General features: G+C 33.5%; 2 protein-coding genes across 4 annotated transcripts; both read right to left on the reverse strand.

Moving 5' to 3' along the window:
- Positions 1-262: 262 nt before the first annotated feature.
- Positions 263-4,622, reverse strand: LOC113055453 (protocadherin-20-like). Its single transcript, XM_026221770.1, has 2 exons — positions 4,439-4,622; positions 263-3,609 (listed from the first exon to the last, which is right to left on the reverse strand). The coding sequence occupies exons 1-2, from the start codon at positions 4,487-4,489 to the stop codon at positions 1,009-1,011; spliced, it is 2,652 nt and encodes an 883-aa protein (XP_026077555.1). The 5' UTR covers positions 4,490-4,622; the 3' UTR covers positions 263-1,008.
- A 12,477-nt stretch (positions 4,623-17,099) lies between these two features.
- LOC113055718 (echinoderm microtubule-associated protein-like 6) lies at positions 17,100-24,458 on the reverse strand. 3 transcript variants are annotated; one of them, XM_026222107.1, is made up of 6 exons: positions 24,265-24,458; positions 24,034-24,196; positions 20,930-21,033; positions 20,696-20,849; positions 17,901-17,997; positions 17,100-17,828 (listed from the first exon to the last, which is right to left on the reverse strand). In XM_026222107.1, the coding sequence occupies exons 1-6, from the start codon at positions 24,369-24,371 to the stop codon at positions 17,539-17,541; spliced, it is 915 nt and encodes a 304-aa protein (XP_026077892.1). In that variant the 5' UTR covers positions 24,372-24,458; the 3' UTR covers positions 17,100-17,538. The 3 variants fall into 3 exon arrangements, with proteins under 3 accessions (XP_026077892.1, XP_026077893.1, XP_026077894.1); XM_026222108.1 differs by having other exon boundaries at positions 17,682-17,828; positions 17,897-17,997; XM_026222109.1 differs by lacking the exons at positions 17,100-17,828; positions 17,901-17,997 and adding an exon at positions 19,670-19,761.
- Positions 24,459-25,243: the final 785 nt, after the last annotated feature.

The raw sequence follows: 25,243 nt of genomic DNA on the forward strand, positions 1-25,243 counted from the left end.
TTTTGGGAATCTCCATCTTGATTCACTGAAAGCAATTTTTCAGTGTAAATAAGTTTGTGATTTGGTCTCCGATAAGATGACAAACTGTGTTCCTGATAACCCTTTGCATTAAATAATTTCCAAAGAAAACTGCAATAGTATGTGTACAAACACATTCCTAGAAAGAAGTACTTCAACTTGTAAATGACATCTAGACACAGCCAAATCAAACACTGAGATGGTTTTTGAATTATCCTTATGATAAACCTTTTCAAGACCCATATTTGCTGCTTGAATGTTCCTAAAAGAATGACAACTTTTCGAGCATGAATGCTGCGACACAATTGCCGAGTTAACATCTAATACCAGTTTAGCTAGTAACACATGAAAGGAAATCATATCTAAGCTATTAAGAAAATAAAGCACTTTAATGTTCATGAATTCTTTGCATACACAGAAATGAGATCAGAGAAATGTAGCCTTAGCTGCTTTGAAGAAAGCTTTTGAGTTGAGTGCACAAAAGTCATCACAAACCGTGTGGAGCAACCAAGACATTTTAGGGTTCAAGAGACTCATTAGGACATTGCACACCGACCTAGTATCCTACAGAAAACACTAAATGTCCAACAACACCTGTTTATAACCGAGAAACAGTTGAGGAATCAATGTGGCATTGATTTCCTCATCTTTTTCAGAAGGGTGTAGAAAAACATAAGGAGCGCTACATCTGAAAGGGAACATCATTCCATGGGGAGAAGTGCATTGGGCTTCAGAGACAGGCATATAAAAGAGGTCTGACAATTTGACACAACACACAGCCGAGGGCACCATTGTAATATAAATTACATCAAAAGCATATTGGGCAACAAATGCAAATAGCAAAATCTTCATACTTTGCAGCAATCTTGTCTATATATATATATTTGAAGGTTTCGTCATAGTTATAAAACATACTGTATGCACAATATATACAAGAAAATTCACAAAACACATTGTAAACAGACTAATTTGGGCATCACTTTTGTAGTGTCAGATGTTTGAAATTTCCATTAGGTTCTTGACCACCATTTCTTGGTTGATGAGATTTAAAGGAATCTCACTCTCTAACCTCTTCTTTTTTGGTTTCCTTTTCTTGCAGCAGATGAACATCACCAGCGACAAAACGGTCAGAAATAATCCCAAGCAGGTAGCCGTCAGTGCAAGCAGTAACACTCGGTACTCGCCACACAGATTTGGCACTTGTTCGCCCTTCCTCCCTTCCTTATCTGGAGGAAGCACACCATGGTCAATATCTACACTTCTGGGCAACAAACTCTGAATGAGGGTCTCATTGCTGACTGTTTCATTCACAAACAGGTTGACCAGAACGGTAGAGTAGAGTTCTGGTTGACCGTGGTCCCTGACTTTGACCCACAAACTGTAGAGGCCTCGATTACTTAAGGATTTCCTCAAGGTGATGTTTCCCGTGTAGGGGTCAATGTCAAACGAGCCTGGCTCTCCATCTGTTCTCTTGATGATGCTGTACGCAATAACAGCGTTCATTCCAGTGTCCCGGTCCACCGCGTAAACCTCCGTTATAGACGTTCCTGGAAGCGTGTTGGGAAGCACCAACATGTACGACTGGTTGGACTGAGGGAAAAGAACAGTTGGAGGGTTGTCGTTGACATCCAGGAGGAGAACAGTCACCATTGTGATGCAAGAAAGAGCAGGTTCGCCTCCGTCAATTGCTTCGATCCAAACGTAGTACGTTCCCTGTTGCTCCCGGTCCAGAGAGGTCTTGGCCCGCAGCGCTCCCCGTCCGGTGTCAATCACGAAGATGTCGCTCCCGTTAAGAATGGACAACGCCACCCAGCCGTTCTCTCCAGCGTCTGCATCCGTAACAGTAAGAGCGCCAATTTCCCCAAAACCTGGAAAGTTCTCCGGCACGAAGAAGGTGAAGTCCTTGTTGATGAACCGCGGACTGTTGTCATTGCGATCCTGGACGGTGATAATCACAGTGGCGATCGACTCCTTTCTCGGCGTGCCACGGTCTATGGCTCGCACCATGAAACGATACGTCTCCTTTTCCTCTCGGTCAAGAGAAGTGGACACCGTCAGTACCCCGGTTGACCGATCCAAGTCAAAAATGGTGGGAGCGTCAGCGCCGAGTAGGTAATACACCTCGCCTCTGCTTTCACTGTCTGCATCGGTGGCCTGAAGCTGAGCGAGGAATGTATTTGGCGGGTTGTTCTCCTCCACTGTGATTTCAATGAAAGATTGCTTGAAGACCGGAGCATTGTCGTTAACGTCCAGCACATGGACCTTCACTACAGTGTTAACTACTAATCCATGAGAGTTGCGAACCACAATAACAATTTCATAATCCTGTTGCTGCTCATAATCCAATAGCTCGGTGGTTTCAAGAAGGTACTCGTTTTTAAAACGCTCATACGGTACAAGTCTAAACGGACCTGTACCTTCAAGAAGACACTCTATCTTCTGTTGTGGCTCTGTGTTTTTGATGGTAAACAAAGCAATGGGTGAAAACGCTGGCTCTGATTCACTTATACTCACAACACCGTCCTTCTCGGACGCAATATAACGTGGGATAACCACCGGAGGGCCAGAGAGCTGTTTGATGACGTGAATGGTAACCGTTGCAACTTCTGGAATACAAGTCGGCCCATTGGCCAGCACGATTAGTTTGAAGAGTTTCCCGGTGTTGTTGTCAATCTTTCCCGCTAGTTTAAGAACCCCAGTGTTTGTATCCAAATGAAACAGGTTTCTGCTTTCCTGAGTGACCCGTTCGCTGAAGGTATAAGTGATCAAGGCGTTGGCTCCCTCGTCAGGATCGTAGGCTTGTAGACGAGCCAGTTGCATGCCCTTAGAAGCGTTTCCATAAAGAGTAACGTTCACTTGTGACTCTGTAAACTTAGGGCAGTTGTCGTTGACGTCCATGATGATAATCCTCAGAGTTGCAGTGCCTAGAAGCGGCGGAGTGCCTCCGTCCTCGGCTATAATGTCAGTCACATACTCAGCTTGCGTCTCCCTATCAAGAGACTCGGTAATGATTAGAAACGGCGTCAGTTCACCGCCTTCGTTCTCCTCTACGTCTAATGTGAAAACGCCATAGTCATTTACAAGCCAGTATGTTTGAACGCCGTGAATCCCGATGTCGGGATCTACTGCGGATTGCTCCACCGCAAACCTTGCGTTAACAGGTGCGTTCTCCGGCACAAACACCCTGATTTCTCCAACAGGGAAATGCGGACGGTTGTCATTCACATCCTCTATAATGATTTTAATCTTAACCAGCTGAAAGTACTGTTGAGGAAGGATAAGCACGTCCAGAAAGATTGCGCAGCCCTGGCCCTCGTGGGACTCCGCGCACAGAGCCTCTCTGTCAATCTCCACCGCAGATGTGAACAGCTCCCCCGTCGTGTTATTCAGATTCACGTACTGCTGGCTGGCCGTCTTCAGCTCCAGATTGAACGAGCGAGGAGGATTGACGGAAAGATCCAATTTTAAGTCCGCACTGATAGCCCCTATGAGTGTCCCTTTAGGTAATCCTTCTTTTATCTTATAGATGAGGTGACTGAAATTTGACGAGGAGGAGAGGGGACTGGTGTACAAGAGGAGGATAAACAAACCCTAAAATAAATAACAGAAAAACTATTTAAGAAGAAGCAACAAACTGGCAAGTAAACATAGAAATTATCAAGAAACCATTGGATATATTTACTGCAGCTATCTTTTGCATATAAAAGCAATTGGGTTTAACATTACTATGTGTCATCCACCCTCCCTTACGAAAGGAAAATATATTCTGATATATTGTAATATATTATTTTCCCTTTTTATTTCTAATATTTTATATATTTGAATACATTTAATAATATATTGATGACACATATATTATATAATATATTGCAAAATATACAAATGATTGCCGCTTTCAATATATTGCAATATATTGGAAAAAATAAATATATATAAGAATATATGCCTAATATATTACATGATATTTTCCAATATACACCATTATTTACCATGATAACCTATCATAGTTTCTACATATAGCCTCTCTCTCTCTCTCTCTCTTTCTCCCTCTCCCTCTCTATACATATTTGGATGAGAGTGGTGGTGGTACCAGTTTTAACTAATCACAAAGATATTTTGACAGAAAATATGAGTATCACTATTCAAGGGTCTGCAATGAACCTGTAATTGAAATCGTAATACTATATGCTCAAGTCATTTTTGTTAACACTTATGAATCCTTGAGTAATAGGTTATTAACATAACTCAACATGATTCAGAATGACTATACAATCCCTCCAAATACTTATAAGACTTCGAATCATAAATCTGATAATATGTATATATAGAGAGAGAGAGAGAGAGAGAGTAACCAGTTAATTAGTGTTAAGAGAATTCGATGCCATGATGAATGCAGTTTTCATGAGTGTAAGTAACTTACCCATAACTCTCCTTTGCTGTGAAGACAGGTTCCCCTTTTAGTGTTCCACATGTTTCCCGTTCAGTGTTGTCGTCACAGGGAACGGGAGCGGGATGAGTTCACAGTAGCAGCCGCATTCTGAGCGCCGGTGAGCGGCTGAGTTCTCGCTCGCTGCCCGATGCGCGACTGGAGCGCTCTACTCATTCATCCGAGAGACAGACTCTGGACACGCCCACTGGTGCTAATGAGACCAATCAGAGTTGACGCAGAGTGTGAGGAGGCGTGTCTAGAAAAATATTTTTAGACGTTTAAGTAGTTTTGGGCTGAATTATTATTATTATTATTATTATTATTATTATTATTATTATTATTGTTGTTGTTTTTGTAATTATTATTAGTATTGTGTTAAGAAAACAGCATGCCAATTGGGCTTTATAAATTAATATAGTGCTGACAATGCTAATTCTATTTTCTCTACATTTCTGAATGCATATAATTATGCAAATATAGTAATTATGTTTTCTGTACTATCTTTCCAGTGCATAACTCCTAATGTAAATTGCTTTTATAAGTCACTTTACATAAAAGTGGCTGCTAAACTATTAAACAAAAATCTGGGGTATATGATCATGTAGGGCTACATACAATATTCACTAATAAAAATCTGTATTCGGCCTAGAATACGCTTCTTATTAAGACCTTTTTTTGTCTGTAAACATGTCTGTGGTTGAGATTACATTAATCCCCCAAAAAACTGATAAATATGACTGACTTTCACCTGTTGAACCATTACCAAACTTGTTCATTTGCTGCATCTCTTTTTTTTCCTTTCTAACCTTTGCATTCATTTGTCTTGCTTTCCAGAGCATCACATGAGTGATAATGTGAAGATTACAGAAGGAAGAATCTGACTGTCCAAGATGAACCTTCAGCGTAACCTTCACCAAATCAACTCGTCTTAATCTGAGCGTTTTTATCCTCAACAGCAGATGCTGGCTGTGATTGAGAACACAGCAGAGCAACACTAGCTCTGATTACACACAATCCATGCAAGTTTTAAAGTGACCTTGCATCACATGATGGTTAAAATGGACACATTTATATTGCGGTATAAACCACAGACTTGTGTTTATTTATTTATTTTGCATTGCAGGTGGTAAAATGGAAGGAAAAAACTCACATACCTACATCAGAAGTGGACCTGAGTCGTATCCTAACAAGAAAATCACAGACTTGAAGGTGCAGGACTTGAACCAGTAAATTAACATTTATTTCCATTATTATAATTTTTTTTAATGTTTCGTAAACATTCTATTTCAGCAAGTTTCCAAAGGAAATTCTGTTTTCTTTTACTTTAACTTAATGCAAAATAACTCAAACTAAATAAAATGAACAAAAAATATGTGGAATAACTAATAAAACTGACTAAAGAGCACAACAAAATCACTGAAACTTTAACTAAAATTATAATAAAAAAAAAAAAAAATATATATATATATATATATATGTATATATATATATATAATGGTATCTCATAACCCGGCTAAAGCAAGGATCTCTCAAAGCTATGAACAAACGTTCCTCAAGTAACATTAATAGAATATTCATTCAATGTTATCTGAACGTTCTGAAAATGATATTTATACGTTGTAAATGGAACGTTTTAATGCTGGAATGTTTCAGTTGGACGTTCATGTAACTGTTACTACATGCTTTAGAACATTTTAAAAGTAACATTCACACAATGCTTACAAAATTATCATTTTAAATTTGTATAATTAATATTTTAATTAATGTCCATATTTATCCAAGAAAAAAAGTTTTAATACATAAAAAAAGACTCTTATGATGAGAGGTGATTTACAAAAAACTACAACTTAAAACCACTAATAAATAAATAAATAATAAAAAATTGTTACATAAAAAGTTAACTGAAATCAAACATTTCTCATTTTCATTTAATTTAACTTACTTTACGAAAATAACTCAAACTAAAACTGGAATAATGATTTTTTTATATACAAAAAAATTAATTAAAAATACTAAAGTCAAAATTATTTCAAAATTAAAAATAATATAAATATAAATATTTTTACAACGAAAAAAAAAATCCGATTTTTTTATTTTTTGTAATTTGTTTTCCATTAAAGAACATTAAAATAATTTTGTACTGGAAATCTTCTTAAATTGCTTATGTGCATTCAGATATGAATGTTCAAGTTTGCGAACCATGTCTTGTATTTACTATAGTATTTCAGTTTACACAATGTGCATTGGATTGTTAATTTAAGTTGTTGCAATGTTGCCTGCACACATTACAACCACAAAGCAGAAATGAGGTTTATCTGGATCTAATTCAGATTCACCTGAACAAACATTTCTTAAATAAATACTCCCTATAACTGCATTAGTTGTCGTTTTAGCCGCAGGCCAGGATACGTTCGTTCAGTCAGTTACAGTAAGTGTTGCTACACACGAGATTTCTGTTACTGCTCGTCTGCCAGAAAACCTTTTCAGAACTTGTTTTGTTGTATCAAATGTATCATGTAGATGCAATTGAGACAACAACAAAAACCCTCATGCCAAAATGTTTATATTCGGAGCCGAGCACATGGCTTTATAAAAAAAAAATAGTAGGCTACATCGATTGCATGATTTACTATTTTGTTCCCTCGATTTATAAATTGTAGGCACGATTTAGCAAATGGAGGGAACGAAATAGTAATGGTGCTCATGTTTTAGTAGTACATCAAGGGAACAAATTAGTAAATTGTGTGCACAATTTTTTTTTCTTGCATGTTATATGTGTGGCTGCATGATATTCTAATATATTCTAATAACATTTTCTCTAAAATATCCAAGTTTATAAAGATGCAATTCAGAAAATAAAAAATTATTAAATTCCTACAATATTGTTGCTGTATGATAATAAAATGTCTGTAAATTTTAGGAAAAAAGTATTACAAAAATTATGTATATAAAAAAAGAAGATTTATCTAAACTAACTTTTATTTTTTATTTTTACTTTATCTCAAATTAAAATGGAAAATAATGAATCTAATAAAAAAAATTATATATATATATATATATATATATATATATATATATATATATATATATATATATATATATATATATATATATATATATATATATCAGATAGTTGCAAAAGCAACATTTCATTTAGTTTAAATATATAAATCTATAAAATAACTAAAACTGAAATAAATAAATATTTAACATTTAACAAATTAAAATGGAAACTAAATAGGAGAAAAAATAGTTTCTAAAATATTCAAGTTTATCAAGATGCAATTCAGAAAAGAAAACTTTTTTTCACTCTTATTAGAATAATGCATGTTTAAAACTATTACGAGAACCAAATTGATAATATTTTCAGGTAACTTCAAAATTGTATTAGCTAGCTGCCAAAGCAACATTTTGTTTTAAAACTTTACTAAAATTACTAAAACTGTAAATAAAATCAATAAAAAACATAAAAATGTAATATAGGGATCAATTTTCACTGTTAACTGGTTATATGCATGCCTATTATTAACATATTAGCTGTTTATTAGTACTTAGCACATATTCCTGACCATATTCTAGATCCCTAATCCGACCCAATACCCAAATCTAATAACCTTATTACTAACCTACTTAAAAATATCTAACTAACTATACATAAGCAGTAACATGAAGTTCACTGGGGCAAAAGTCATATGGTTCATGGTTTGTTAATAACGAGAAATGGACCTTAAAATAAATTGTGACCAAAAACTATTTTGGCTTATATATACAATATATAATATATAGTCACTAAAACAAAAAACACAGCAAAATAACTAACAATTAAACTAAAATTAAAATGGAAAATCAAAGTAATATCAGGCTAGAAGTTTCATTGTAAGTTAAATACAAGACAAAAATTAAATGCATCAAAGAGTATGAATATGGTGCTGTATAATTATAAAGTACGTTTACTAGAACCATCAGGCAAAACTTCTTATATTTTCAGTTCTAATGAGTACATTTTGAAAACAATAAAAGTAATGGTAAGAATGAAACTGCTTGTTCTTTCAGAGAGTTTCTGAAAGTCTTTTGTCCTGAACTGGTTTCTTTAGGAGTGTGACGTAACACTTTCTGTAGGAGACTTGTGTGCTCTGTGTGTGTTTTCGTATGGTTTCGTGACGCACGCCTCCAGAAGTATCACAGCGGCTCCAGAACAGTCAGCTGAACAGGATTCTGGGTAAATGGAGGGCCGTTCCTCACTCTTCAGTCCCTCCGGGCACAGCAATCAGTCAACAGACAGTTACTTTTGAGGGCAATTTCAGAATATTTCAATTACTTTAATGGGGTCAGTTTTTTCATAATTTATTTTTGGCAAATAAAATAAAAAATAAATTTACAAATTAAGTAAATCTATTTGTTTATTTATTTATTTATAACTAAGTAATTATAAGTAATTATCTACATTGTCTCTGACCTTTATAAAAAAAAACATTCACATTTTTTCCCGGAGTGTAATGATAAATAAATAAAGAATTTTGTCTGTGAAAAATAAAATAAATAATTATTTTTTAAAATCAAATGTAATATTTATATTTTCAAATTTTCTGTTTTTATTATTATTTTTTTATCATCTCTGTATGGTTTTTCAGGATTATAGTTTTATATATATTATATATTTTAATATTGAACTAAATATAAATGAGAATTTTTTATTGATTAAATATTTTATTTATAAAAATTAAGTATTTGAATTTTTTTTTTTTTATTAAATAGGAAAATACATTTGATTTGAATGCTTATATTAGATGTTATTTTTTTATATTTTTCATTGTAATTTTTAGTTCATGTTTTTGCAATGCTTTGTTCTATTCATTGGTTGTTTATTAAATTTTGAGACATGGACATTTCATTTAGAAATGTATATATATATATATTAAAATTAAATTAAATTAAAATTAAATTCTCTTTCTCTAGTCAAGAACCGTTTCTGTCAGACGCGTCCGATTCGTGAACCGAGGAGCTGATGATACTGCGCATGTGTGATTCAGCGTGAAGCAGACCGACACACAGAGCGTCTGAATTGAACTGATTCTTTTGGTGATTGATTCTGAACTGATTCTGTGCTAGTGTTATGGGTGCGGGTAAACCGAAGGCTTGAATCAAGGGCAATCATCGCAAATGACGCCATTACGTCGAGCGCAAAAGAACTGGTGAACCGTTTTCTTCAACTGGTTAATTGAATCGAATTGTCCGAGAGAACTACTGGTGATCCGAACACCGATGCAACCGGTTCTTCACTCGTGAACGAGTCATTATCTGGCTGGGCTCGGTGTTCATCTTCAGCTCTCTCTTCACAGCAGTTCAGTCAGTGTACTGTTTGTGTGCATGCATTACTCGAGATATTGGTTTGTTTGAACTCAGAGGGAGTGTCAGACACATTAAAAAAGTTAACAGCTTAAGTCATTTGTGGATTAATGCGTATTGGAGATGCGAACCGTTTAAAACGATTCAGTTCGAATTAGTGAATTGGTTCAAAAAGATCCGGTTACATCGAATGATTCGTTCGCGAACCGGATATGACAAACTGCTTTGTTTTAAAGTTTTGAACTGAGGACAGGAAGAGAAGACAATGCTGAATAAAGTCGTAGTTTTTGCTATTTTTGGACCAAAATGTATTTTCGATGCTTCAGTATATTCTAACGGAACCCCTCTGATGTCACATGGACTACTTTGATGATGTTTTTTCTTACCTTTCTGGACATGGACAGTAGACCGTACACACAGCTTCAATGGAGGGACTGAGAGCTCTCGGACTAAATCTAAAAATATCTTAAACTGTGTTCAGAAGTTAAACGGAGGTTTTACGGGTTTGGAACAACATGAGGGTGAGTTATTAATTACATAATTATGATTTTGGATGAACTATTTTTTTACAATTATTTTATTTAAGCTATGGGTCAAAGGCAGCATTTCTCATTTCTGTTTAGTTTAACTTGAAGTGTGGAAATAAACTAGATAAATTAAAAACTAATAAATAAGTAAGTATTAAAAACTATATAGACACTTAAAAAAATAATAAAAACTGACTAAATATAATTTATATCAGGGTTATTATAGTTGTTTAGAATTAAAACCATAAAAACACAATATTCAATATTTGGATCAAACTAAACGTTAACCAAAATAAAATATAATATAATAAACTAAAACAACAAAACAAAAACGTATTTTATTTTCAGCTATTTGCCAAGACAAAAAATCTAATAAATAAATAAATAAATCTAAAATAAAAAATTAAAACTACAAAACATACTGGTATACATTTAATTAGTATATATGAACACCATATTAATCTCAATAATGCTCTGTGATACTTTAAAGTACGTTTTTTTAGTGTTGAGATGAAAAAGAAACCTGCATTGGATGCATTTACACATTTTAATCAGCCGTATGGTTTTATTTATTCATAAAATGAGGTGTGTGTGTGTGTGTGTGAGTGTGTGTGTGTGTGGCTCAAGGACCCAGAGACGCTGGTGTACACTGAAACTGATTGCCACTGAACGCAGCGAATGTTGTGTAGATTTCAGGCCAGATGTCACGATACTTTGTGCTCTAGTTTAATTAAAGCGCCTTTAAGCTACACTGAAAGCAGAGCTCAGACCATACGAGAAACACGTCCCAGGACAACACGCCAGGAACCAGGCGAGAATATCAAATATGATTTAGATTCATTTCACATCCACAAAAAGAGAATGAACTCAATGTACGTCAGAAGCCACTTCAGAATGCAGCACACTAAAGCTTTAGCTGCTAGAAGAACAAAGTCTGCTCAAATCAAAATGAAAAAGCTATACAACTATATATATATATATATATATATAAGTCTTAGATTTTACCCCTAAATATAAAGAGAAAAAAAGGATCAGTGTTATTTTAGTATCGTTCTTCTACTATTTTGAATTATTTTTTATAAAAATATTTTTTTTTTAGGTAAAGTTTTTATTAGCATTTTTATTAATCTTTTAAATATATTTTAAATGACTTAAATTAGATTTATTTTATTTTATTTATTTATATATACAAATATTTGATAAATATTTTATTTATTTATTTCATTTTTGTTTTATTTTATTTGTAGTTATTTTAGCAAACATGTTAAACTAAATGTTTACCTTGATGTGCTAAATAAAGTTAAAGTTTCAGTAAATTTATATAGATAATTAAATATATATATATATATATATATATATATATATATATATATATATATATATATATATATATATAAAGTTTCAGTAATTTATATAGGTAATGTATATTATATATTATATTTTTTTTTTTTTCCATTTTAATTTTAGATAAATTTAGTATTGTTTTCTTACATTTTTTATTCTTTATTTTTCATTTATTTGTTTTTAGTATTGACCAAATAAACAAATAAATCTTTACATTGTCAAAGCATAGAAAAATTAATAAAATACATTTTAACAACAAATGTACATAAGAAAGAAGAAGCCTATAGCATAAGAGTTTATATAAGTCTGTATTCAGTAAAACGAACGTACTAATAATAATCCTAATAAAGAGACCGGAGAAGAAACTGGATCCTGTCGTGTCAGAGTGTGTGTGTGTGTGTGTGTGTGTGTGTTGTGCAGTGTTTTCTTCCGGCTGGGCTTTGTTCTGCTTCTCTTCTTTTATCGTGGCAGGACTTGACGAATCTGCCGCCAGGTTCGAGCTTGTTGAGGTTCTCCCAGAATGAACGGCAGTTTGTGCTTTTGTTGTATCTGCTCGAAGTCTTTGTGCTGGTTTGTGAATTGTGTGAAGAATGTTTCTCTAATCTGTGTATAATTAGGTCATGTTGTTAAAAAGTGCACTTGATGTTGTGTGCACAATCTGTCGTCTTCTGGTCTGTCTGTGTCTCTCTGTGAGTCTGGACATGCTCAGCACTTTTCTAAGTTTAGGGTCTGCAATTTACATTCTCTGTTTAGAGACAGACAGCATTTCTAGTTGCTTGTGTCCAGAGCTTCAGATCTTTCTCTTTCTGTGTTTTAATGATTTGATTTAGTCTCGCTGGGGTTTTGGATTGTAAAGTCAGTTCTGAGAGCAGCTGGCCGAGAGGCTTTTCTCTGGGTTCAGTTCTTGGTAGTTTAAGGCTTTATGGTGGAGGGTCTCTGTATGATTGCTTTTTAGGCGTGCATGGAATTTAATGGCTTTTTGGGGATTTAATTATTAGTTGGTACAGCCCTACTTCTGCTCTGCAGGCATTGTGTGGAGTTTTTTCGTTGTGCACAGATAATAAGAGTGCGACTGGATCTGTTACTGATTGGGAGTATCTTTAGCCAGATTCCACTTGGGACGTCAAGTTTTTTATTTTTCTTGATTGCGTAAAAAGCTGTTTGTGTCTTGTCTCTCAGGTCGTTCACAGCCTTGTTTACAGTTCAGGTTTATTCCGAGGTTAAGCGTCATTTTTAGTGGGTTTAAGGCCATGTTGTTTGATTTGAAACTATGATGTTTATTTCATAATAAATCAGTATTTTTTGTTGCCAATTTTAACTGCAAATGTGTTATTAGTGTGCATGGATTAATGACATGCATGTTTTTCCTCCGATGTTGGATTAATTGAAGTAAAAGCTCCTCAGATGGAGTCAAATGCTTTTTTGAAGTCAACGAAGCATGAAAAGATTTGTCTTTTATGTGGTTTGGCTTCTTTGTCAATTAGGGAATGTAGAGTATATATATACTGTATATTTTGTTTCTTTTTCATTCTTCGGATGCTCTTATGTTTCTTGTGGTAGAGTTGGCGTGTGTCTACATTGTCAGCATCTCTGTGTTTCTGATTTGATAAAGTTCTTACCCATTGCACATGCTCCCTGTTTATTTTTTTATTTGTGGTTTTTAAGTTAGATAGTGTTGCAGTCATTGCAGATATTTGGTTCATCCTGTCTACTGCTGAATGGAGCCCTTCAGTGTTGTGTATGAATGGCGTAGATAGGTTTTGTATTTTTGGTTCACAAATGATGGTTTGATGTGCATCTTCACTATTTAGTTTCCATCTGTATGTGTGTTTTGAGGATGTGGAGGGGGTTGTTTTGATGCATCTGAGTTAGGTTTTGATCTGTTTAGATGGAGGGTGATATTACTGTGGTCTGACAGTGGGGTTATACGCTCGGAGAGAGTTTGGATTTTGGATTCAGCATGAGATGCATAAGCTCAAGACTGGATTTGTGTTATTTAAGTCTGTGAAGCATGGCATGGTTCAGCAGCGTGACATGTGACCACTGATCTATAATATATATATATAGATATATATAGATCAGTTGATGTGAGCTGAGAGTGTTTGTACAGTGTCACACACTGATTCTTCAGACAGACGTCTATATCTAGCTTCAGATTCTGCAGCATATAGTGCTTTTATTTGGCAAATTTATTAAATTGAGAAGATTTATTTTTGTGCTTATTTAGGGGTGTTTATTCAGTATTTGTTTATTTATTTACTACATTTCATTTGGGAAGGGGATTTAATTAGTGCATTTATTTATTGGGGGATTTATTTCATTTATTTGTTTACAATATTTATTTTATGGGATGGGGATATTTATTTATATAATTTTATTGGGGGATTTTTATTTTTTTATTTTTTATTTGGTATATTATTTTACTGGAAGGATTTATGTATTTATTTTAAATATATATTTTGCTAGGTGATTTATTTATTTACTGCATTACTTTTAAAGGGATTACAATTTTTTGGAGCAGGGATATTTATTAATTAATTTCTTTATTTATTCTTTAATTTTTTTTTTTTTTATTATTATTTTTTTCATTTTTTACATTTGAATCTGTATCCAGATACATTTCTAGAACAACTATTCTTGATTGTATATTTCTGTAAACATTCATGATCTACTCTCAAAAAATGAAAACAAAGAAACACAATCAAGTTCCATCTAAATAAATAAACGTCTGAAGGATCACGATTGTGAAACTTTGTGCGTGGCACAAAGACACAAGTTGAATGTTTTGGCACCATTACAAAACTTTATTTTATTTGTACTTGGTTTATATACTTTATAACCTACTGTACACACCACATACCGCTACCCTGGCATTTATTACTGGGTGTCCTGCAGTAGTGATTTTACTATAGTATCCGGGATATTTCACCACGGTTATGCAAGTAAAAGCATGTCGTGAAACAGTGACATGTTGAACTGTTTTGTTGAGACGGATGACTCACGGATCTGCAGCGCGGTGGGTGGATCTGGAATGCAGCTCTGTTTTATTGTTTTCTTTTATTTGCTGACTGATTAGTGACTGATTAGTATTGAACACCATGAGTACGGAACGCCCCTGAAGCTGCGCGTCATCACGGAAGTTCTCCGGCCAATCAGCTTTAAGCACAGCAGAGCGTGTTTTATTTTTATTTAGCTTATTTTTATTTTTTGAGGCAAAGCAGTACATGCAAAAACTTTCATTCGCCTCATTTATATAGGTATTATTATTATTGCTATTATTTTTGTGCCTGTTGGTGCTCTTCTGATTCATGGAGTGGTCCTAAAATCTTTTACAGCTGGCACGAAACAAGAATTCTCTGAAGCTGGATTTATCCAGTGTTTATATTTCAGTTCTGGAACTGTATGTAAATAATTGCATAATTAAATAGATTATATTTATATAACATTTCAGATTTTTTTTTTTTTTTTTTTTTAATTTTCTAACAATGTCTTTATTAGCATTTTTATCAGTTTCACACATCCTTGCTGAATAAAAGCACTTATTTCTAAATAATAATGATAGAATAGACAAGAATTACTTTTTAAATGGTATTGTTGTATATTGTTACAAAATATTTCTGAAATGGTATAAATGGTACTTTTCACATTTACATTTAGCTGACACTTTTATCCAAAGCGACTTACAATTGCTATATATGTCAGAGGTCGCACGCCTCTGGAGCAACTAGAGGTTAAGTGTCTTGCTCAGGGACACATTAGTGTCTCACAGTGGGTTCGAACCAAGGGGCAAGGAACTCGACCGGAAGTTGAAGTCGGGTGGGGGCTGCCATCTTTTAGCAGAACTTCACTTGCGTTAGCATTCCCATTGACTCCCATTCATTTTGGCGTCACTTTGACAGCGAATAACTTTACATCTGAGGCGTTTAAAGACTCTGTTTGTCCATTATTTATTTCTAAAGATACACGAAAATGTATAAAGGGCTCCATTACCTTCTATGTTACATTATGGCCCCATATAAACAGTTTTGGTAAAAAATAGGCTAACGATTGCGTCATAACCACTCGGCTCTCTGTCGCATTACCGTACAGACAGGTGGAGAAGCTCGCAGGCAATTACCTTAATATTGAGTACTGGCGTTACATTTTAAAATACTATACAAAATAATTAATCAGAATACTTCTGCTCACTCACGACAAAGAACTCCCCGCTCAAGCTCGCCGTCTCTGCAAGATTAACGATGGCAGTTTGCACGCACAGCTACTAGAAGATTTACATCTGTCAGACAGGTTGCTGACGTCGTCAAGCTTCGTTTGAGTCTGCGCGTCAGAAAGGGAAGTGCTAAAAAACGCTAAAACTGGGCTTCACTTGTCTCAATTGAGTTCCAATGGGGTCGATGTGTCCATTTCTTTTACTGTCTATGGTTCGAACCCAGGTCTCTCCGACCAATGGCATGCGTCTTATCCACTGCGCCATCAACCCCCACCTCCCACCCCCAATACAACAGTTGTTGTATATTGTGGTATTGTTGTATATTGTTACAAAATATTTCTGAAATGGTATAAATGGTACTTTTTACATTTAGCTGTCGCTTTTATCCAAAGCGACTTACAATTGCTATATATGTCAGAGGTCGCACGCCTCTGGAGCAACTAGAGGTTAAGTGTCTTGCTCAGGGACACATTAGTGTCTCACAGTGGGTTCGAACCCAGGTCTCTCCGACCAATGGCATGCATCTTATCCACTGCGCCATCATCCCCCCTCCCCCCTTTTAATTGTTTTTGCTATTAATCAGCAACACTGTTTCCAGTATTGATATTAAATCGTCATATTATGCTGATTTTTGCCAATTAAAAATTGAATTACATTTATGCATTTAGCAGACGCGACTTACATTGCATTCTGGCTATCTATTTTTACATATCATTTGTTCCCGGTGAATCGAACCCCCAACCTTGCGCTTGCTTACTTGCTAGTGCTGTGCTCTACCAGTTGAGCTACAGGAACACTGAAGAATCTAAAGAATTGTTTCTTTAGTTAACTTGTTTTAATGAAGAATTTTATTTAGTACATTATTTATTTCTGTAGTAAATGTATTTTAGATGAATTCCTTGTAAAAAAAAAAAAAAAATAACTGCGGCTTAATAGTGTTGATAAAAAGGATTAAAAATAAAAATAGAATTTTGAAATAGAATTTACCACACAATGCAAACTTGTAATACAAAAATATATTACTGTGATTAATCAGCTGGATAAATATGGTGATATCCATTAGTGAAACTAACTCACCTAATGGTATTTGGGATTGACTAGTGCTGCCAATACTTTGCTTTATGGAAAAAGAGAAACCATGTTGTATCTCAGAGTTGGTCATAGAAACTGTTCATGTATGCTGCCATCAACAGGTGAAAGAAGGAAAAACACCCAGGTTCACATGTGAGAGCACAGTTCTCTTTATAAAACAACAGAATCCATTCATGATCAACAATCACATAGACTTCGATTCATGCGTTATTATATAGCTTTCAATTAGACTGAGCTCTGATCAGACAAATTACAAAAACATGAACATACAAATGACAGATATAACGTGATATCTGCACACAATACACAGCTGCTGTCACAATCTACACACGTCGCAACAGACAATGCTACTACGTACATTTCATATAACTTTAATATTTGGACAGGCAGTTTTTTGCATTGTCTATTTTCATATATGTCCATAGAACGACCGACTAATTTGCATACGTCATACGTAAATACGTACATAAAAAATGCATATTTTAACAAAAATAGCACAGGTCAAATATAACATCTACACATTACAGTACTTGTTTCTCCTGAGTCCAATGTATTTGGATAGTTCGATATTTTTAACAGGAAGAGCATTTAGTGAGTGGATATATTTGACACTTATGTACAAAATGTAAAAAGATAGATAGATAAAGAAGAAAGGAAATTGCATAAAGCTTTAAGTGGACATTTAGCACCATATATGCATATGAACATTTCGGGGGGAAAGATCTGCAAACTGTGTCTCCAAGGCACTTCAGAATCCGAACATAAAATACAATTATTTCTGAAATATTGGCATGACTTATGAGTGTATGTTTTTTGTCTGAGCTGTGTGGAGGTCCATCAGATGCATCTCCAAACGAACACACTGAAAGACAGAGGAGACGTATTAATAACAGTTCACACAGACTGATAGACAAATGGATGTCAGCTCACCTACAATCGTTGCCTCCTACACTTATCACATATTTGTCGTCGTAAGAGAAACGGATGTTGGTCACATGGGCAGAGTGGCCGAAGTATCGCTTGTGTTTGGCCTGTGAAGAAATAAAAACCGTCAGTAAAAATATTTAATACTAAAATAAATCATTCAAGGCTTAAAAGTTAAATAAAAGGCCTAATATGTTTATTTATAAGGGTTAATAATGAAGGGTTAATATGTTAATACTACTAAGGTTGAATAAATGGTTAATATGGTTAATTATAAGGGTTAATATCGGGGATAGTACTAAGGTTTGATATTTAAGGGTTAATATGATTAATTATAAGGTTCAACAATAAAGGGTTACTATGGTTAATAAAGAAGGGGTAAATGGTTATTAATAAAGGTTAATAATGAAGGGTTAATACTACTAAGGTTGAATAAATGGTTAATATGGTTAATTATAAGGGTTAATATCGGGGATAGTACTAAGGTTTGATATTTAAGGGTTAATATGATTAATCATAAGGTTCAACAATAAAGGGTTACTATGGTTAATTATAAGGGTTAATAAAGAAGGGGTAATATGGTTATTAATAAAGGTTAATAATGAAGGGTTAATAATACTAAGGTTGAATAAATGGTTAATATGGTTAATTATAAGGGTTAATATCAGGGATAGTACTAAGTTTTGATATTTAAGGGTTACTATGGTTAATTATAAGCGTTAATAAAGAAGGGGTAATATGGCTATTAATAAAGGTTAATAATGAAGGGTTATTAAATTTCTTAAGTTTCAATAACTAAGGGTTAATATGGTTAATGGTACTAAGGTTCAATATTTAAGTATTAATATGGTTAATTGTAACGTTCAAAAATAAAAGGTTACTATGTTTAATTATAAGGGTTAACAACGAAGGGGTAATATGTTTATTAATAAAGGTTAATAATGAAGGGTTATTATATATTTCTTAATAAGTTTAAATAATTAAGGGTTAATATGGTTAATTATAAGGAATAATAATGAGGGGTTAATATGTTTATTTAGAAGAGTTAACAATGAAGGTTATTATGGTTACTTTGAAGGGTTCAATAATAAAGGGTTAATATGACTAATTAAAAGTGTTTATATTGAGGGGTTAATATGGTTAATTATAAGTGTTAATAATGAGGATTAATATGGTTAATTATAAGTGTTAATAATGAGGATTAATATGGTTAATTATAAGGATTAATAATGAAGGGTTATTATACTTATTAATACTAAGGTTTAATAATTAAGGGTTAATATGGTTAATTATAAGGATTAATGATGAGGGGTTAATATATTTATAAGGGTTATTATGGTTAATAGTACTAAGGTTCTAAATTTATGTGTTAATATGTTTAATTCTATGGTTCAATAATGAAGGGTTAATATGGTTAATTATAAGGGTTAATAATGAAGGGTTATAATAGTTATTAATACTAAGGTTCAATAATTAAGGGGTAATATGGTTAATTATAAGGGGTTAATAATGAAGGGGTTATTATAGTTATTAATACTAAGGTTCAATAATAAGGGGGCAATATTTTTAATTATAAGGATTAATAATGAGGGGTTAATATGTTTGTTTATTAGGGTTAATACTGGATGATTAATATGGTTAATTATAAGGGGTTAATATGGTTAATAGTATTAAGGTTTGATACATAAGGGTTAATATGACTAATTATAAGGTTCGATAATAAAGGGTTAATATGGCTAATTATAAGAGTTAACAATGAGGGGTTAATATGGTTACTCATAAGGGTTAATAATGAAGGGTTAATATGGATAATTATAAGGTTTATAATTAGTTAAATATAATGAGTGACCAAAGTATCACTTGTGTTTGGCCTGTGAAGAAAAGCAAAACAGTAAAAATATTAAATCATTTAAAGTATAGGGTTAATATGGTTAATAGTACTAAGGTTCAATAATAAAGGGTTAATATGGCTAATCATAAATGTTAATAATGAAGTGTTAATATTTTAATAATAATAAAAAAGGTAAAGATTTAATATGGATAATACGCATTTTTAAAAAGTGTTTAAAGGTAAATAACAGATATTACAAAAAAGGGGTTCGTATGGTTAATAATGATAATAATATATATATATTAATAATAATATTATTTTATATATATATATATATATATATATATATATATATATATATATATATATATATATATATGAAATGGTTCATCCAATAAGATTTTAGATCAATATCTATGTTTTATTAAATCTATTTTGTAAAGTAACTTTGTGAACACGTTATAGTAATGTGTAATTTATTACCATAATGTAAACCATGTTAGTTAACATGATCTAACAATGAAAAATAATGCTTAAGCATTGCTTAATCCCAATTAATGCCACTTCCAACATTTACTAATGCATTATTGAAATCCTAAGTCGTATCTTTTAATATTATTTAATGAACCTGAGCTGGAATTATCTAACAGTGTACAGCTGTATTTTTTATTAACTAACATAAAAAATTAATAAATGCTGTATTGCTTATCGTTAGTTAAAACATGAACTAAAGATAACGAATGAAATCTTATTGTAAAGTGTTACAGAAACGACATTTTTCAAGTGTTCACATGAGATAAATATTGTATCCTGCTTTATACAGAAACATACTCTTTACTCATGTGATTTATATTATATAGTAAATCGCTACTGACAGATTAAGATTAAATATGACAACGATGAATGAAGATATTAAGGTATTATATGAAAAATGCTATAGAAAATAAATTTGACTTGAGTTACGGCTGACTTACAAATTTCTCGGAGCAGGGGAAGTCGAAGAGCTTCACGAGTCCGAAGTCGTCTCCGGTGACCACGTTGAGCCCGGCGTGAGAAACACAGGCGCAGTTCACGTCTGCCTTCTCTGCATTACGTGGCCAGATGCCCAACACCTCGTCACCCAAAACACTGCACAGGAGGAAGAGCTGCACTACTGGACGCTCGGGTCATTTCTGAGGAGCGTTTACTGCACAGATCTGTGGACTCACCTGGTCCAGGTCGCCCAGGTGATCCGGTCTATCAGGGCTTGTTCTGTGACGATCTTCCCGCTGGGAACCTCATGAACCTGACGCTTGTATGAACCGGTAGAGACCTGCACACGAAAAATAAACCACACCTGTCACATCAGTGTTATTTACACACACTACATTCACACTAAATCGAACACTGAACTAAACTGAACTGTATAATGATACTTTTGTCTTATGTAATGCTGTCTATAGATGGATTGAACTCGTTTTGTAATTGAACTTTATAACATTGATTGAACTGAACTGAGTTGCCTATTGTCTTCTTTACAGCTGAAATTAAATTTGTTGCACACCTTAACCATACAGTGAAAAATGTTTATACATTTTTTTATAAATAAATGTAATATTATAGATAATATTTTTGTTGTTTTAAACAGTGAAGCTTAAGTATATTTTTTAATTGTATATATATTTGAATAATATTTGTAGTTTTGAAAAAAATAAAATAAAAAAAATAAATAAATCAAATTATAGCAAAAATTATATTTCATATTATATATTAAGATAATACTAATATATATATATATATATATATATATATATATATATATATATATATATATATATATATATATATATATACACACACACATTTATAATTTAATTTAGTTTCAATGTACTAAAGAATAATAATAAATATGGCAAAAATTAATTTTATCTATCTATCTATCTATCTATCTTGTCTACACATCTGGTCTTATCTACACAGTGAAGCACATTTTTTTAATAAAAAATATATTTAGTTTCAACCATATACCAAAATATATTTAATGTGTTTTTGGGGCAAGAAAATTGTTTTATAAAGTTTTTCTTCTAATGTGACATATGAATGTATAATTTTAATAAAATGTTTAAATATATGGAGGGCAATATATATATATATATATATATATATATATATATATATATATATATATATATATATATATACAGTATTGTTCAAAATAATAGCAGTACAATGTGACTAACCAGAATAATCAAGGTTTTTAGTATATTTTTTATTGCTACGTGGCAAACAAGTTACCAGTAGGTTCAGTAGATTGTCAGAAAACAAACAAGACCCAGCATTCATGATATGCACGCTCTTAAGGCTGTGCAATTGGGCAATTAGTTGAAAGGGGTGTGTTCAAAAAAATAGCAGTGTCTACCTTTGACTGTACAAACTCAAAACTATTTTGTACAAACATTTTTTTTTTCTGGGATTTAGCAATCCTGTGAATCACTAAACTAATATTTAGTTGTATGACCACAGTTTTTTAAAACTGCTTGACATCTGTGTGGCATGGAGTCAACCAACTTGTGGCACCTCTCAGCTGTTATTCCACTCCATGATTCTTTAACAACATTCCACAATTCATTCACATTTCTTGGTTTTGCTTCAGAAACAGCATTTTTGATATCACCCCACAAGTTCTCAATTGGATTAAGGTCTGGAGATTGGGCTGGCCACTCCATAACATTAATTTTGTTGGTTTGGAACCAAGACTTTGCCCGTTTACTAGTGTGTTTTGGGTCATTGTCTTGTTGAAACAACCATTTCAAGGGCATGTCCTCTTCAGCATAGGGCAACATGACCTCTTCAAGTATTTTAACATATGCAAACTGATCCATGATCCCTGGTATGCGATAAATAGGCCCAACACCATAGTAGGAGAAACATGCCCATATCATGATGCTTGCACCTCCATGCTTCACTGTCTTCACTGTGTACTGTGGCTTGAATTCAGAGTTTGGGGGTCGTCTCACAAACTGCCTGTGGCCCTTGGACCCAAAAAGAACAATTTTACTCTCATCAGTCCACAAAATGTTCCTCCATTTCTCTTTAGGCCAGTTGATGTGTTCTTTGGCTAATTGTAACCTCTTCTGCACATGCCTTTTTTTTAACAGAGGGACTTTGCGGGGGATTCTTGAAAATAGATTAGCTTCACACAGACGTCTTCTAACTGTCACAGTACTTACAGGTAACTCCAGACTGTCTTTGATCATCCTGGAGGTGATCATTTGGCTGAGCCTTTGCCATTCTGGTTATTCTTCTATCCATTTTGATGGTTGTCTTCCGTTTTCTTCCACGTCTCTCTGGTTTTGCTCTCCATTTTAAGGCATTGGAGATCATTTTAGCTGAACAGCCTATCATTTTTGCACCTCTTTATAGGTTTTTCCCCTCTCTAATCAACTTTTTAATCAAAGTACGCTGTTCTTCTGAACAATGTCTTGAACGACCCATTTTCCTCAGCTTTCAAATGCATGTTCAACAAGTGTTGGCTTCATCCTTAAATAGGGGCCACCTGATTCACACCGGTTTCTTCACAAAATTGATGACCTCAGTGATTGAATGCCACACTGCTATTTTTTTGAACACACCCCTTTCAACTAATTCAACTAATTGCCCAATTGCACAGCCTTAAGAGCGTGCATATCATGAATGCTGGGTCTCATTTGTTTTCTGAGAATCTACTGAACCTACTGGTAACTTGTTTGCCACGTAGCAATAAAAAAAATATGCGAAAAACCTTGATTATTCTGGTTAGTCACATTGTACTGCTATTATTTTGAACAATACTGTATATATATAATTTAAATAATTTAAATAATTTATTTATTTATTATTTTTTTTATTTTTTCGGAAAAAGTGGTCAAACATAATAGTAGTAAATATATTAGATTTTTTTTTTTGCAGCATGGGTTACAACATTAAAACTATAAGTTCCCTATTTTACAAAGGTGAATATGCTCTGAAAAAAAATAAAAATTGGATTGAATAAAGCACCATACAAAAAAGCTGACTTGATATGTTTTCAGGCATCAAATCAATGTGTTTCTGTTCATTATTATTGATATATAGAAATGTGAAGGAAATAGAAATTTGGCACAAAAAACAGTGAGGGTCTCCCATTTTAGCTACTAATGTCTATGCCAAAAATGTGCATGCACAAAAATAGAATTTGTGTGCATGAATAAATATTTTGTCGCAGTACATCTCAGTTTATGAATAAATAAAAGGTCAGTATGTTATCAAAATGATCTATTTGTGATTTGGTCGCTTGCTCATCATGCTTTTGTACCTCGATGTATTTGCTGTCAGCAGAGAAGTCCAGCTGGATCACAAATCCAGGAATATCTTTGCAGTAGCCGATCCGGTTGAGAGATGGACCCAGAGTCAGATCGTAGAAATCGACCGCACACTCCACCGAGCCGACGGCCAGCAGCCGGTTATCAGAGCTGAACCTGTGGGAGAGACACGGCTTGAGCACCTGTGCGTTCATGATCACGTGTTCTGTTGTGTCTCTTCTGACCGTATGTCCTGGATGGCCACGCTGCGGTCTCTCTTCTTGCCCCATACGCTCAGTGAATTCACCAGCAGCACGATGAACTCTCCGTTCTCCAGCCCGATGGACACCATCTCACCGTTTGGACTGTACGCTGCGCACTTCGCCGGATGACCCAGACTCACTTTATTGAGGAGTTTCTGAAGACAAACCGTGATTAAGCTTCTGGAGCTGTTTTTGTAGCATGCTTTACTTCAGAATGTTGTAAAACCTGGTAAAGGTTTTGGCACTTGTTATATGAACACATAATAAAACACCATGATTGGAAAATTGTTAAATGGTCCTCAAAAAAAATTTAAAATTCACACTTTTACTCCTTGCAGTCAAAACTGACTGCATTGCAAACTAATTTCATTTTCATTCCTACGTTTGGTTTTGTGCCCCAACAAAATCTTGTTTTACTAATTTCTTTTTTTTTTTTTTTTTTATCAACTTCAAACTTGGAACATGACTTTAGATTTATGGCTTTGATTTTCACACAGATTTGCAGTAAAATGTATAGAAAATAAATATTTCATAAGTATTTGAAATAATATTTTTGTGCATTTTTCATAATTTTATTCACTTTTTTAAAACACCAAACTTGTGTGCTCCAATGTTAGCTCTATGCTCAAAAAGTGATGAACAGGTAAAAAATTAGCATACTGGGCATACTAGCATACATAATTAGCAAAGTCCCTTTATAAAATACAAAAATATTAAACAAAATCACTATCAAACTAAAATATTGTGCATTAATTTCAATGGTGTGTGTATATTTATATATATATTTTTTTTCAGTTATTTTTGACCACAACATGATCAGCACCAAAGGGTTAACAGACACACATAACTGTTTTAAAAGTTTGAAAGATTTTTCTTTAATGTTTATGAGAAGTCTCTTCTGCTCACAAAGATGATATTTATGTGATTGAAAAAATACAGTAAAAACAGTAATATTATGAAA

Source organism: Carassius auratus, chromosome 36 (genome assembly GCF_003368295.1).
Source record: "Carassius auratus strain Wakin chromosome 36, ASM336829v1, whole genome shotgun sequence".
Lineage (NCBI taxonomy): Eukaryota > Metazoa > Chordata > Actinopteri > Cypriniformes > Cyprinidae > Carassius > Carassius auratus.

Excerpts from the sequence above, each read along its gene's own strand:
- LOC113055453 (XM_026221770.1), bottom strand. The coding sequence starts at position 4,489 with ATGTGGAACACTAAAAGGGGAACCTGTCTTCACAGCAAAGGAGAGTTA. Across the intron at positions 3,610-4,438 it reads ACAGCAAAGGAGAGTTATGG|GGTTTGTTTATCCTCCTCTT; the intron begins GTAAGTTACTTA and ends TATTTATTTTAG.
- LOC113055718 (XM_026222107.1), bottom strand. The coding sequence starts at position 24,371 with ATGGTGTCCATCGGGCTGGAGAACGGAGAGTTCATCGTGCTGCTGGTG. Across the intron at positions 21,034-24,033 it reads CTGACAGCAAATACATCGAG|GTCTCTACCGGTTCATACAA; the intron begins GTACAAAAGCAT and ends TTTCGTGTGCAG. Across the intron at positions 20,850-20,929 it reads ACCTGGGCGACCTGGACCAG|TGTTTTGGGTGACGAGGTGT; the intron begins GTGAGTCCACAG and ends CCTCCTGTGCAG.